General features: G+C 41.2%; 1 protein-coding gene across 3 annotated transcripts in view; it reads left to right on the top strand.

Moving 5' to 3' along the window:
• The window catches only part of cdh24b (cadherin 24, type 2b), a 255,290-nt gene that overhangs the window by 94,730 nt on the left and 144,863 nt on the right, over positions 1-15,697 (top strand). For all 3 annotated transcript variants that reach the window (XM_078935508.1, XM_011486562.4, XM_020710942.3), the window contains one exon: positions 751-2,535. In XM_078935508.1, coding sequence (XP_078791634.1) covers positions 1,021-2,535 — 1,515 coding nt within the window. In that variant the 5' untranslated portion in view covers positions 751-1,020. The remainder of the gene's footprint in view (positions 1-750; positions 2,536-15,697) is intronic.

The following is a 15,697-nucleotide window of genomic DNA, read 5'->3' on the forward strand; positions in this document are numbered from 1 at the left end:
GGCTGTTTTTTTAAAGTTAATAACACTAAAACGGTAAATTTTCTACTTCCTTGTGCTTATCTGTCTCCGAACGCATAACAGCAATGAAAAGGTCGGTGTGTTAATGCGATCTGGCAAATAGTCACTTTATTGACTTGTCAGATGCGTAGGCTGGCATTGCTGAACACCAGTGAAGGGTGTCTGCTCTTATCTTAAAACAAGCACACTGATTGATATCTGACATTTTGATTTGGCGTGGGATTCTCATTTGCGGCTCGAACGCATGGCGGAATTGCTGAAAGCATGTCTCGCGTGCGCGTGGGTCTAGGAACCTTTTAGACGGCCCCAGGCTACAAAGTGAATCTGCGTCCGCGACTTGCATCAGAATTGACATTATAAGGACTGATCAAAGGAAAGTTTCAATCCCGCTAATTAATCACACATCAAAGTGAAATGAAGATGCATTGCTACGTGTCCTAGTTGGTCCTTTCTTTAACACTGCTGTCAGAATGCTTGACACTTATTACCATTAATCAAAGCTCAGAGCACTTTCTTAGCTTTGTCTCTGCCTTTCATGGAGATGTATATCATTAGAAAGGTTAAAATGGTTGCTTAAATGTCTTTTGTCTGCCTCTAAAAATGTGGCATGGCCCTAATAAAAGGTCTATCCTGCTTCTCTGTGAGTTCTCCTACCTGTCTTTGCAGCTGTTTTTAATTAATGCAGCACAATGATTAAAGTTTTGGCTTAATTATCCTTATCTTTTCTCTCAGGGTGTTCAACTCTCCGTGGAAAACTGAATGAGACGCTTCACAAGAGGAGTGCAAATAAAGGAGCGAGACTTTCTTAGAGAGGACGATATTAGATGGTGTGGGGGGGGAAAGAGTGATTGGCACATCTCCTCCAACTTAGTGTGAAGGGCAGAAGACGGGAGAGTGAGAGGAGGCACGTAAAAAACACAGAGGAGAATGAAGACAACCAGAAAACAAGGCCTGCCTACTATCAAGTATTGTTCAAATTAGGACGTCTGGCCACGAGACAACATGATTGCAAGAAATCGGCTTTTGTTGGTGTTCCTGTGCGTGTGGGATGTGCTTCTGCAAGATGCATCCGCCAGTAAGACTGTACGCAGGAGAGGAGTGGGTGGACTGCACATGGCGAAGCTGGGGGACAGCAGATCCGCAGACCAATGGGATGCAAGCATGGATGTCAATGCAATGCCCATGGTGACTCTTAGAAACACGATTAGTCACGAGCAGATGGGTGACACTAGATCTTTTTCTTACTCAAGAAATCTGCAGAATCATCCTGCGTCAGCGGATAACAAGGGGAGGCAATTGTTCAAGCCCAAACGGGAGGTTGAGTCTGTCACCAAAGACGTGACCACATTCATTTTAGCCAATAACAAGCGCTTAAATCAGGATTTGAAGAAAGTTAAAAACAACACTAAGGGTGTCGAGTGTTGCAAGGCAGGAAGGCCGGACAAAATGTTCATGGTCCATCACAAGCCGGACCTACACTCCAATAAAACCAAAGTCAGATCAGGAGCGAGATCCAGAGGCAGATCTGACTTAAACACCCGTTCTACAGGAACGCCCGGCAAGGGATTCAGTGTGGACTCAAATCGGAAGCTGAACCTCACAGGTAGCTACGGAGTTCTTAAGCTTCTCTCTAAAGAGAACCTAGTTCGGATCGTCAATTCCCAAATGTCTGTTCCTGGTCTGGCTTTTCCAAGCAAGGGCAGCCGGAGCAGAAAGAGGGATTTAATTGACGTTAATCATGGTCATTTAGAGGCTCAGAAAATGCAGAGACAAGACATGGCTGTCACTCAGCTTCAGACCGTAACTGATAATCAGACTGCATTTCCTAATGCAAGCCCTGTCACCAGTCCAGATCCTAATCGATACCCACTGGTCGATACTCATATTAATCCTCCAAAAGAAGTCAAGCCAGCTTTGAGTAAAGGGCAAGATGACTTGGGCGCTCAGGCTTCAAACAGTGGTGATAACAAGAGTAAACATCTTGTCCATTTCCTGTCAACGCCTCAGAGCGAGGTGAACCTAAGCCCCGAGAAAGAAACCACGAGCCAAGCAGAGGAGCCGTCTCCATCGACAAAACGTCTTTCAGCGCACGTCCCTTCAGCGAAAAACGATTCTCCTCCTCCTGTGCTGACAATGCAAACTCTGGGAGTGAAAGTGGGGGACAGAGCAGCAGATTCCCGTAGAGACCCATTAACAGAATCAGCTCGCGCTGCCGAGACAGAATTCAGCACGGCCCAGTACCCGACAGATGAAGACAACAAACTTGTCAACAGCAGCCATGTCCTGCGGCTCCAGCCTGCCCCTGAATGGAGTCACGCTGCAGAAGATTCTGAGATCCAAACTGTTGATCCAGAAAATGAAAACAGCCTTGTGTTTGAGGAGGCAGAGCCCGAAGAGGAGGCACGCAGCCGTATGGGGGGGAAGGGCTCGCGTTCTCGCAGCAGGAGGAGCTGGATCTGGAACCAGTTCTTTGTGATTGAGGAGTACGCCGGGCCGGAACCTGTGCTCATTGGACGGGTGAGTAAAATGATGAAACTTTTTTTTATTTGCATTTTCAAACGCTGTAAAAGTTTTTGTCCATTTTCCTAAGCCTGCAATTGAAATTGATTTACATTCCTGTGGTCCTTTCATGGTAGTCGTAAAAAAGTCAATGAATCAATTGTCTACTGAGGCGTAGCGAAAGTACCAGATCTTGTTTGCCCAAGAGGCTAGTCATGATCACTACCAATCTGCACCCACCAATGGGAATGGACGTATTCAGTAGAATTAATAGCATTGCTTTTTCCTCCATGCATCGATCCTCCCTAAAGGCAGAAAGCCAGACTGATTCAAGCCTTTTTTCATTTTCCTGTAGGTCAGACCTGTCAGTTCTCCTGCCTCTTGGACTGAAAGGTCCTGTTTATGATATATCTTTCAGACTGATTTAAACCTGGTTTGGCAGCATTTACCACGGAATTCTTCTGCAGCACAACTTTCATTTCTGCAGTCTTGTGCTGCTTTTGAATTTATTAGGATCATTTTGTGGGCGTGGCTACACTTTGCTTGGTATGTTCCTTCTTAAGACTTGAGCTAGAATGTGAGCAAACCCATTACACACGTAGTCATAGGGCCACATATAAACGCAATTAGCTACTGTGGTTATATAATCCGAAATGTGATTTTCATGCATTTATACCATGGTCCAGGTGAATCCTCGATTCTGATTGGCTGCTGGGTGAGGATTAAAAAGTGATTGTCCACAGTGATAATGCACACCTAAAAAAGAAGTTGCGATCACATAGCATAAATGTTCGATATCACTGCGCTGGCTTCTTTAAAACAAACTTTAGCTTCACTATCTGGACAAAAACAAGCTGTAAGATGGGAACTTTCTCTCTGAACTGATGCTTTATTTAACCCATCATGACAATTAGCACATATATTGCTTTCCTTTGCAGCCACTGTCGAAGTTGGTGCCGGTTTAGCCGCCTAAGCAGTAACATGACAACGTCTGCCCTTATCAATAAGGCCAGGTTTTAGAGACCTACACCAATGAAAAAGATTTTTTTTACCATGCCCTTGTGACATTTTCTTAATAAATTTTAGAAAATTACAATTAAAATGGCATTACTGAGTATTTTTTATTCACATCGTTGTGAATTAGGAACAGGCACATTTGAAAAAGCTTGAAACGGTGGCGTAAGTGCTACAGTCGGCAAGCCACAAGCTCCCTGCTCCGCTCCATTGTGATGCATTTGCTTGCAGACAAATAGATCCATGTACATCTTCTACTGGTGGCCCCTAACTCAAAATATTTTAGTTGCACAAGTAATGTGAGGTTGGGGGTATGAGAGGCTTTAAGCTAACGGGACATCATCTAAAAAAAGTTATGATGGGAAATAAGGGAAGTTCTGCCCATGACTCAGATGTAACTTTCTTTCCTGCTGCTCTGTAGAAACTATTTCCTAAAAAATAAAGTTTATTTTATTTTATTTTTGCTTATAAACGGCATAATTATAATTAAAAGACCTCAGGTTTTACAATAGATCAAAATATGATTTAAGTGGGACTTAAAGAGGTCAAAATTTGATGACTGTGGAGAAGGTCCTGATGACCAGAAGAAATGTATCTTAGATCCACCGTGTTGCACCAACGGTCTTGGTTCTTCTACAAACAAATTGATGACAAATTTACGTGCGTAGTCGACGTGCTGAACAAAGAGCGACTCCGATGTGTCTGCTTCAAGCTGTTGAAGCCCACTGGGAGAGAAGTTGGTTTGTGCTTGCTTGTGTGCTGGAGGTCAATCTTCTCCTTAAGGGCTTCGGCTCAGCTGGATATCGCTTGATCCATAAAATAATGTCAAATTGGGGTTTAGGCTTTAATATCCAGGTGCACACAGATGGACAGGGCCTCACAGGATTGCTGTGCAGCCTCTCAGCGTGTTGAGCCAACATTTAATTTGGCTCATTTGCCTTCACACTTTGACTGATGAAGTCGGAGCAGAACGCAGTAAAGTACTGTTAGTGGGATTGGCGAAGATGGAGGAGCCAGTGGTCTGGCTTACAGATGGCTCTGTGTGTTAAGCGATTAGTGCCAATCTGCTGTGTCAAGCAGGTGTTCATGCCAGAACATTGTATAGGACTCAACAAGGGAATAGTGCCAAACCACACACGGGGCCATATGATAGTGTTGACACTTGGAGAGCACCCAGGCCACTGCAGTGACTGTGTATTTGTGCGTGTTCTGGGTAAGGAATGATTGGTACCAAACCGTATTAGACAGTCACAGCACACACACGAATAATGCTCTTATAGTCCTTAATACGCTTATGAATTTTTAATCCTCTGCTTTGCTCTAGTGTAGGCACTATAGGTAGAGAGATCAATGGGGACGTACTGCTTTGTGTTGTTCTGTTTCAGGGAGCTGATTGAGTTCTAATGCAGAGGGCTACAGAGAGGGTGGGGGGCAGAAATTGACTCCAGCATTCAGGGCGGAGGAGCCCCTCACAGCCTGATCCAAAGCTAGACAATACAGGTACAGCCAACCAGAACTACAGCTGTCCATCTCTCTCAACATGTTTTTTCCAAAATCAGAAATGCTGTCTTTGATGGGTTTGAATCGGGATGTCAAAAGGAATCACAGCTAAAGCTGCAAGCTATAGTGACCACTTGTAAATGGGAGTTCAACAGGATGCAGAGAATTACATCTTTAAAAGTTTTAAAGATTTTACATAACACTAACTTCAATCACTTCATGCAAAAACATTTTTAACCCTTGTGCTATCCTAGGCATGTTAACATTGGGAGTTGGGTCATCTAGACCCACTAGACAGTGCTCTGAACCTTTTTTCTTCAATGATTTATGATCTTCACTGGTGTCCATGGATTACATGAAATCTTTCCACCTTTATCCACTTTTGTCATGGTAGGAAGAACACGTCAATGTAAGGGTGGGGTCATCTAAGATAGCACAAGGGTTAAAGATCATATAGAAAATTACATTACATTTTAGAAATCAAAACAAAATTCCTTGAAAACAAAACACAATTCTAAAACATTTTGTTTTTTGGATAAATTTCCAGAAATCAAAATGAAATTTTAAAAAATTAAGCAGAAAAATGAACGGGAAAAACGTAGGTACCATGGCACATCTCTGATTGGATGATGACGTTTGTCCATCAATTTTATAGAATGTGTCTATAGTATCTACCTTTTCTGGTTCCCCTTTGTGATTCGTTTTTCAATATTTCATTTTAAGTTCTTGGAATTACTTTTGTTTTTTGGAAAGGCTTCGTTAAGGTAAAGGTAAAAACAAAAGTCACGAGGGTGCAGACATAAAGCACGAGGTTATGACACAATTAGGGAAAAAGAGCCTTTGAAATTGATTTTATATATCTTAAAGAAAGTATCTCTATCCTAGTTTCTGGGGGAAAAAGCGGGGCAGATGTGGATTCTATTTTGATGCTGAAACTAACTTGCAGTCCTTTTACAAACAAGATTAAGAAACATGCAAAATATCTGGCCCTCTGATTGATTTTTAAAAATACACACATCCCTTGCAGACTCCATGTTACCCTGCGGGTAACGAGTGATCCCGTGAATCTTGCCAAACAGACAGCACTGAGAGCTGCAGCACTTCCATAACATGTCCAGTGGGAAAAACTGCTGATTTTGAGAGAGGCTGCACATTGGGTCTGTGCATATTTGAATCCTAACACAAAGTACAGTAAAGTTTGCTCAATCAGTGAAAAACCAGTAAGGAGCTATAAGGTAGTGAACTATAGTTATCCAGTTATCAAGCACTTAATTATAAAAACAGATGTGATTGGGCATATTTTAGTTTAAAAATAGTTGTTGGACATTCTCCACCTTTTGCACTCTAGCCCAGTTTTTCTTTTTTTCTTCTTAATAAAAAATTACTTTCAGAGTCCACGCGAGCGTCAGGGCAGGCGGCAGGCAAACAGAGTCAGGGTCAGGAAATCAGAGTATCAGGTCCAGATATAACGCTCGGTAAAGAAGGCAGAATAGCACAAACAATATTGCACACTGAACTCAGCTCAGTCCAGTGCTTAAGTATGGTATGGTTGCTTGAATGAACAAGTGTCACGTGTGCGGCATGCAGGAAGTGTGGCTAGAACTCCGGGGACGGCTCCCGCCGGTGACCAATATAAAGATTTCTTGTGACTTTTTCCTTTTTCCGTCCTTTCTGTTTTGATAATTGAGCCTCACTTTTTACTAGTTTTTTTGAATACATTCTAACATTTGTTGTTCACCTTTTGGCAGATCCCTTCAGGGGTCGCCACAGTAAATCCGGTGGTTTGGCAGAGATTTTTACACCGGATGCCCTTCCTGACACGACCTTATATTTTAACCGGACTGGGGGCCGGCACAGGGAGACCTAGACCAAGGCCCCATTGTGACTACATAGTTAGGCAGTAGTGTAAAGGGTCTTCCCCAAAGACCCACACTGGATGAAGTTCATGGCGCCCCTGGGAGCTGAATCCTGGTTTCCCATGTGCCAGTCCTACATGCAGCCAACTAAGCCATCCTTTTGCTAAAAACATGTGGTACATTTTTTTTCTATTATTTATTAAAACTTTAGGATACATCACAATCATGAGTAATAGATTATTGATGAGTTAGCGGGGAAAAAAACAACAACAGCTAAAGGCCTGTTCACACCGGGACGAATTTCGCCGGCGATTTTCGCCGACGTTTAACGCCTCGTGACTAAACAAAGGGCACCAACGAGAGTGTGCACACCGACGCGAAAAAACGCCACGCGTTAAAGCGTCAAAAAACAAAACGCCTCGGGTTCGTTTTTTTTTTTTCGACGCGTCGCGTCGAAATCTACTCGACCAATGAGAATGGCGCTTTTGCTCACGTGTCTGGAGCTTCTGAAGTTACAGTAAAACACAACTTGGGGGCGCTCAAACACAAAACTGCCTTGCTGAGCACACATACCAGCGAAGAAGATAGACGCCAAGTAGCGTCTACACAGCCGCGAAGCAATAATGACGGACATTCTAAAATATCCCTGAACCAAGCACCAGTTGGAGCTACTGGTGCTTGAAATATTCATGTTTTCTTTGTTTGATTCTGACAAGCGTGTAAATACTTGCTCTCTTCTTCTGAGTGAAAAGCGACTTTAAGAAGCGTAACGTTGCGCAGCGCCACCTTGTGTACAGGAGTATTTCTGTTTTACATTAAGCGCCATCTAATGTCAGGGAATGAAATTGCATGTTCACTCCACTCATCGTCAACGAAAATCGCCTGGGTGTGAACACAAAAAACGTGGCGAAAAACGCTGGCGAATAACGCCTGGCGAATATTCGTGTGTACGGGCCTTTAAGCAGCTGTTTTTCTCTCGACACACTAAGCAAACATTTGTTTCCTTTGTTCATTAGGGTAAAAGTGTTTCATTTTAACAAGTATAATTAATGCAGTGAGGGTTCAAAGAAAGAGTTCATAATTCACCTGCAGCACTTTTTGTGTAGCTGAGAAAGACCTTAAATTATCTTAATTTTTCCCCTGACTTGTGGTGGATTTGAGGTTTTGTTTTTTCATGAAGCTTTTGAAGATCACAACAGCTGCCAGAAAGAACCAAATCTTTTTTTTTTTTCCTGTAGAAGTGAATGGTCTGCTTTCTGCTCTCGTTCAGCTCTCTCTCCTTATCTCTTTCCCTCTTACATAGACACGTGCACATAATCACACATGAGCACGATTACGTGATGCCGTGTCATTATATTTTCCTCCATGCCACATAATAATTGTGAATTTAATTGATGCTGTCAGAAGGTCTGTAATGGGGTTTGAAGTGATTGCAGAGGCAGAGTAAAAGAAACAGATTTTTCTTGAGGAGAAAAGGCGCCTCAGCAGAGCTGGGATTAAAAGAAAAAAAAAATAACACCCCTTTTCTGATTAGCTTTTCTTCTTTCCTTACTTTTTTCTTGAAATGCAAACTTCCTAAAATCCTATGTGGGGAATAAACATAACACGTTCATTTCTTTAGTAAGGAAATTCCATCTTACCCCGCCTCATCTTTTTTAACAACTTAAGTGTACCTGGCATGAGTACGCCTCTCCTATCCACCCTTTCAGTGCAAAAAGGACGGAGGCTATGTTAATCATCAGCATATCATTTACATTAAAATGTGCATGCATAATATATGCTGTAAAATGCCTGGATTACATAAATGACATTAATATCTGAAGCAAGAACACAACATAGCATGAAAACATAGCATGTAGACATCAAGGCATTAAAGCCGTAAGCTAATTTTTACATTTGTTTCAGAGTCTCGTCAATTAATTGAACCTGGTTGGAGCACTATACCGAGTTATTTATTGACACTCTGTGCTCAGAGTCAGCCCTGCAAAATTCAGTTAAAAGATGCCTCCTGCCTGAGGGCCTTTGTAGATAAATCAATAACCCAGTTACTGACCGTTGTGTTATTGATAACTCTTGGGCCTCTTTGCACACCCTGTGGGTACGACATGCACACGTATTGTAAAAAGCTTGTAGGAAATTGCAAGAGAGATGCAAGGACAGCGTTTTTTTTTTTTGTTTTTTTTTTGCTTGAGAAAAAGCATGCAAAGCTGCTTTTGGATTTTTGCTACAAAATTCTCGTTAGGTAAAACCGATGATGAGTCAGTCAGTATTTAACTGCAGTTTTCTTTTCCATCGATAGAATATGAATTTCAAAGCTATAGTAAATCATAATAGATTCTTATAATAGTAACTTTGAACGCTTTCAATGTCTGGCAAGGTTTTAGTTGCTGTAGCTCTTCAATGGGTTTGTACTGTTCGTGCACCTGTGCTACTTCAAAGGTCATTGCTATTCACATGGATTCAAATGAAGGCCTAAATGCAAATTAAAAAAAAAAAGCAATGTATGTCAACCGCCTAAGTATGAAATTATAGTTTATCTTAAAATTTTAATGTCGTTCCATCACATAGGTTTGTCCCTGGAATACATAAGAAAAAATATCTGCAGGGCTCTTAGATAGAGAAAACCCTTTAATTGTAGTTTTGGAGCTTTAAAAATATGTCAAGCTTTAATTATTTTTTTGTTTTTACCCAAACTTTGAGTCTCAGCTGGCTCTACTATATGAGCCATACAGGTGCTGTGGGTCTTTGGATTGTCATGCCCGTGGAAGGTCGTAAATTGAAGCGGCATTATCTTCAGGGATGCGTAGGTGTCTTGCAGTTCCCTTAAAGCTTATTCGACCACCTCAAGGGATGTCATGAGAATGGAACATACCATTGTCGAGCATGGGATTAGAGTATCAAGAATAATTTTTAAGGCTAATGTAAGTTAGTTGTGACATATGGGTGATGCTGTCGCATGGTGCCCCCTACACCACGCTCGTTCAAATGCTGCATACAGGGGTGTGCAGGTGATACGTTAATGGCTGACACAAACTACACTCTGTCTAATTTCCAAAAGTTAGGGAGCACCCACTCATTACTTGAACAGCACTGGTGAGCTCTTTGTGCAGTGTGCAGGGTTTTGGGGGGGTTGAAAAAATGATAAATCATCTCACCTACTTCACCCTTACTTACCTTAATGCTTTAAGTGTTCACTAGGACCTGTCACCCACAGCATCTTCAGCTTCCTCCATCTAACACCAGCTACTCCACTGATCTGGTATGGAAATCATAGGTCTGATTACCATATTTGGTTTGGCAAAAATTTTACGTATGATGCCTTTCCTGAAACAACCCTATCGGAGCTTGCCTATTTTTTGCCTCTGTACAGCCTTTATTTATCCATAAGGCCAGCTGTGACTAACGCCTAAGATGATCTTCTGTAGAGTGCCTCAATGTCAGAGCTTCTGAGCCTGTACAATTTTGGGTTTGTTTGATGAGCAACAACACCAGGAAATGCACTTTGGTCATCTTCCAGTTGTACTCTACAAATAGTCGCAAATAAATAGCCTGTGCGTTTCCTCTTTTAGTAATTCAGCAGTTGAAGTTCAGCATCGGAGAAACTGATCAGCTGAAAATGATCCCACCTCACAGCCGGAATGCAGGACAAAGTTTTTTTAATGAAAGCCTGGGATCCAAGTGGTCATCAATGAGGTGGTATCATCTGTGACGATGTGACTGTAGGCAAAGAACAATCTCATTAGGATGGCAATTGTGTGTGGTAATCCCAGACATTGAGAAAACCTTCAACTACGTAGAAAATATATTTACTACCACCAGAAACTGTTCATAAAAAATCGATTTCAGTTGGAATTGGAGTCAATTCCGCCTCTATTAAACTTTCATTAATGTAAAGACACTTGGGAATATTTTGTTTAACAAGTCTTACATCTTTTACAAACTTTTCCTCCTAGTTCCGGCCAAACAATGGCTTTTTTTGTTCTTTCACGTGGATGTCCTGAATGCATCTTCTTTAAAAATAACCAGGAGCCCACCTGGTACCTCTTGAGTACCCCTCAATACACAGTTGTGCTTGCATGACGGATGCTTTCAGAATTTCTTCCACTCTGCTTGGCCATTCTTCTATGAGCAACTTAAGTGCCCTGGAGATCCCACAGTCTGTTCGGGCAGCGTTTGCTATTTGTTTAGCATTTAGGAGAGCTTGTTTCAGGTGTTGAGTGAGTTAACCGTCTCTGATGCAGCTGTGGTCCCAGAGTCTGTGTTGTGCAGCGGCCGCCCTGCTGCATTTTTATGCCTTTCTGAACACTAATGCGTTGTGATAAAGTTGTACCCCCCCCCCTGAAATATATGCAGCCGCCATTGTGGGTACTTGTTGTGTTCCTTAAATTGTGTGATCAGGGGGTTTGTGGTCAGTTACTCATGAATATTGATGACATTTGTTCATTCCAAAAACAAGAGCTGGGGCCTCTTTTGCAATCTGTGAATATTTTGTTTCTGTTATGCCTGAAGCATATGCAGTGGGACACATTCTGTCCCACAGGCAAAGTGTGCAGAATCACTGCTCTAAGGCCAAAAGCTGTTACGTCACAAGCAAGACTCACTGGTAGAGTGAGGTCGTGATGCAGTGGCACTTGATTTTCCCGTTAACAGCTCTTTACATTTATCAAAAGCAGGCTGTTGCTCCGTACCACACTGCCTGGCCACACTACCATCCCCTAACAGCCTCTGAAGTGCTGCTAACAATGTACTTTAGTTTGGCGAAAAACGTAATTTACCAACCTAATAAAAGCCTGTAGTTCCTTCCTTAGAAGTACTGCCTCGCTTATGGCTTTGAGTTTGTCTGCAGCTTTGTCTGCACCTATTTCTGAGGTGAGACACAAATCTGAGATCAGTCTGGAAAAATGAAGGTGCTTGGCTGATTTAAGAGGCGTCTGTTTTGGAAAAACAGACCTCCGGTTGCATGCACCTTTGTGGTGAAGCCAGATCTTTTTCAACCTCTTCTTCCACTAAAAAATGCCAGCACTTCTCCAATATGTTGTTAAGGTGTCCCTTTGTGTCTGCCTTCTTGTTAACTGACTACAAAGTAATTGTTTATTTCCCAACTGCCAACTGAAACTACTGCTGCTGCCCATTTACTGTGTTTAACAGGTGATATGTAGCCAAGCTTTTCCAATTCTATTGTCTTTCTCACCAACTTTAATTTTATTGGATGGCTTTAAAAAAAAAACTAAAACGTGAATCTAGCTAAGATGCTGGTTGTGATACCATTGGCTGTCCTCAATTAACCCTTATATTGTGTTCAGGTCAAAATTTACCCGTTTTCACACTTGAAAATGGGTCAAATTTGAATGTTGAATTTTTAAAAAGTGTTCTGCCTGTATAATCTGCTTCTAACTTAATCTGATTTTGCTTTGGCCAGTTGCAGCGAAGAAGCCAATTAGCAAATTTCTGAACCTCAAATATCTATTTTACATAATGCATATATTCACTGTGCACTGTAAACATTCCAAAATATGGTTCATTACCTCCACTTGTGTATTCTCTTTCATTATTGTTAACTGGCTGCTACTACTTACCTTTTTAATAGCCTTTTTAATGCTCCTCTTTTCCCCATAATAGTTGCATACTTCAGAAATTACATCTGGAATCACAGTCGTGACTTTTTTGTACCGTATTTACTGAAACTCTGAACACCTTCAGATTTCCGATCCAGTTTCCACGTTGAACTGAGTCCTGCTTGATGGTTAGCACTCTCGCCTCAAAGAGCGAGATGGCCCTGCTTTGAATCCCAGCTGGTACAGTTTTGAGTGGAGTTTTCACGTTCTCCCCGTACATACGTGGGTTTACTCCAGGGATTCTGGCTTCATCTCACACTCCAAAGTTGAATGAAGTGGAGTTACACGCGACAGACTGGTGAACTCTACAGGGTGTACCCAGCCTTCGCCCAACAGTAGCCGGGAGCGGCTACGGCAACCCTGTGACCTTGAAAGGGATATAGCAGGTTAAGAAGATAGATGGATGGATAGATGGAATAGCTACATTCTAACCTAATGTAGCTCCTAACTGTGTTACACTCCTACCATGCTTTGATACAAGGATTGAATTAAAAAAAAAAACAAGTTGTGAAAATCAACAATTCTTGCTTATTGGATTTTTTGAGAGCTACACAAGGGTGTAATGGTTAGCGATGTGGCCCCAGGTTCCTATCCCAGCTGGGTTTATTTGTGTGGAGTTTGCACGATCTCCTGCGTGAGTCTATCCGTGTCCTCTGGTTTCTTCCCACAGATCAAAAACATGCTTCATAGGTTGATTAGTGACTCTCAGTTGTGTGGGTGTCCGTCTGTCTGTGTGTGGCCCTGCGATGGACTGGCAAACTTTGCCGGGTGAATAAAAAATCGATTGGGGATAAAATCCTACTAAAACCCAAGCGTATGCAGGAAAAACAAAAACATGGTAACTAACAAGGATATGACAGAGAGCCGCTAAATACCATAGGGCTGAATATCGACTGAAGAACAAATTAGAAAACAAGAGGCAGCTGTATTCAACACTATCAAAAAGTAGGTTTAACCATGGAATGAGTGAAGAGCAAAATAAACCCTTAATGAGGAACATCAAGGGAAACAAAACTTAACCCTGTAAAGCCAACTATATCAAAGAATTTACCAAAATTCACATATTTGGAATCAAGATCTCCTAAAAACCTTTTCATAAAATCTACAAAAGAAAATTGAATATTATTTTTTAAGAGTTATTGATAGTATCAATTATGATCCATTGAGTGATTAGCTCAGAGTAATGTTAGTTTAAGATAAAAAAAAATTAACATTAGGAGAAAGGACTTTATTTACCCACCGTCTCAAATATGATCCATACATTTTTTAACATTGGTGAAACTGTATTATAAAGAAACAATTATCAGTAATGTTTACATTCTTTCAACATAGCAAGTACTGTAGTCTTTCAATAGAATTAATGACAATGGATGAGTTTTTCTCACCATGAAGTTATGACATTTTGCCCAACTTTTCCCGCCAAAAGTGCTTTTGAGATTTCACAGAGGCAGCCATTTTGAAGAAAAGCAGGAAAAACCTTCTACTGTCCCTAGTGGAATAATGATGAACTACAGGGCAGAAAACGTGCACTAAGTTATATTTAATGGGTTTTTAAGGACAATTTGGTTCATGTTAAGGAGATACGAGCCTCAGACATGGTCATATAAGGTTCCAGCCCCCACTGCCAATACCCTCCCAGCAAAAAAACATAAAAATAAAAAAAGACAGAGAGAAGTAGAAAAAAACAGCTCCAATTAAATTAAGTTGACGAGTCAGCAAGGATGGGGCCTGGAAAATGGGAGAAAATAGTGAACAAAGTCCAGGTCAAATAGCAGCAGAAGCTGCTCAGAGTAGATTATTTCTCGTACCTTATTAACGTAACATTAAATAAAATACTTGCCTGCACATTAGGCCTGCACAATATACCGCAAATTTATCGTTATCGCAATATCCAGCTCTGCAATATGCATATCGCAAAAGACGGCGAATATCGCAATAAATCGCAAACCCAAAATGTGTTAAAACAATCTTCTAGCAGCTTGAAGCATTTAACGAATTAAATAAATCCCTTTATGCTTTGACCAATCAGATGGACGCCTTCCCATTGTTGACCAATCAGATGGAGGCCTATTATGTTAACCCTGGTCCTGAAGAGCCTCAACCCTGCCTGTTTTCCAGCTCTCCTTAACCAGCTTGCTGTTGATTGGCTGACTCAAGTGATTTCACATCCTGATTGACTGAACACACCTGATTTTGGTTATCATTATCGAGCAGTCTAGGGAGAATTGGAAAACAGACAGGGTTGAGGCTCTTGAGGACCAGGGTTAGCCACCCTGACGTTTGTCCCCCATGTCGATGAGGGTCATTTGGAGTATAATTTTTAAACTGTTGCAATGAAATGGGAATGATGTTTTTGTTTATTTTTCTATTTGTTTATTTACCGCAAATTTATCGTTATCGCAATATTGATCACTAATATCGCATATCGCAAGTTTTCCTCATATCGTGCAGCCCTACTGCACATGTTTCTCTCCACAAATCAGACTCTATAAAATTAGAGTCTTTAATTTTTTTTATATTTTCAAGTGCATTAGACTGCATTAAATACCTATATTTAACATAAAAGCACAGAGCACAGGATCTTTAATAAAAAACATAAAATGGAGTCAAATATTTTAGGGGTAATTGCTCAACTTTAAAGTGCTGAAAAGACTCTTTGAGCACATTTGGCACCAGGAACAAATAAACTACTATTTTTTTGTTGGTGATGCAATGACTGTTGAATAACAAACAAAAAATGTGAAATGTTGCTCAGTCTGGTGGGTTTACATAGCAAAAATGTAATGTTTGCCTGAGGAAACAGATATCCTTAAAGTCTTCTGATGTCACAAGCTTGTAATCTATTTTGCTGGTTATATTAACCTCTGCAGATAATTTTTGCTTTGTTGACTATTTAAAACCCCACTCCAATCATCATTTGATCAATTGTAAAAGCGTTCCCAGTGGTCTTTAAATTATGATTATGCTGTTTTTAGCTAAAATCTAAAAACCTGTGTCGTTTTCTGGGACAGTTCCTGCATGGCGGTAGTAGGTTATTTGAAAATCACATCTGAGTTGTAGGCGTGACCGTTGGTGTGGAGTAAGCCTTACTTCCCGACATCCATTTGTTTACACTCTCTCTGTAACAGAACACAAGTCTGTCACTGTGTGAGAGTTTAACAAAGTGGATTTGCTTTTAACTGTGTCAGTGGGTGC

Source organism: Oryzias latipes, chromosome 17, assembly GCF_053564925.1.
Source record: "Oryzias latipes strain Hd-rR chromosome 17, Olatipes_Hd-rR_3.1".
Classification (NCBI taxonomy): Eukaryota; Metazoa; Chordata; class Actinopteri; order Beloniformes; family Adrianichthyidae; genus Oryzias; species Oryzias latipes.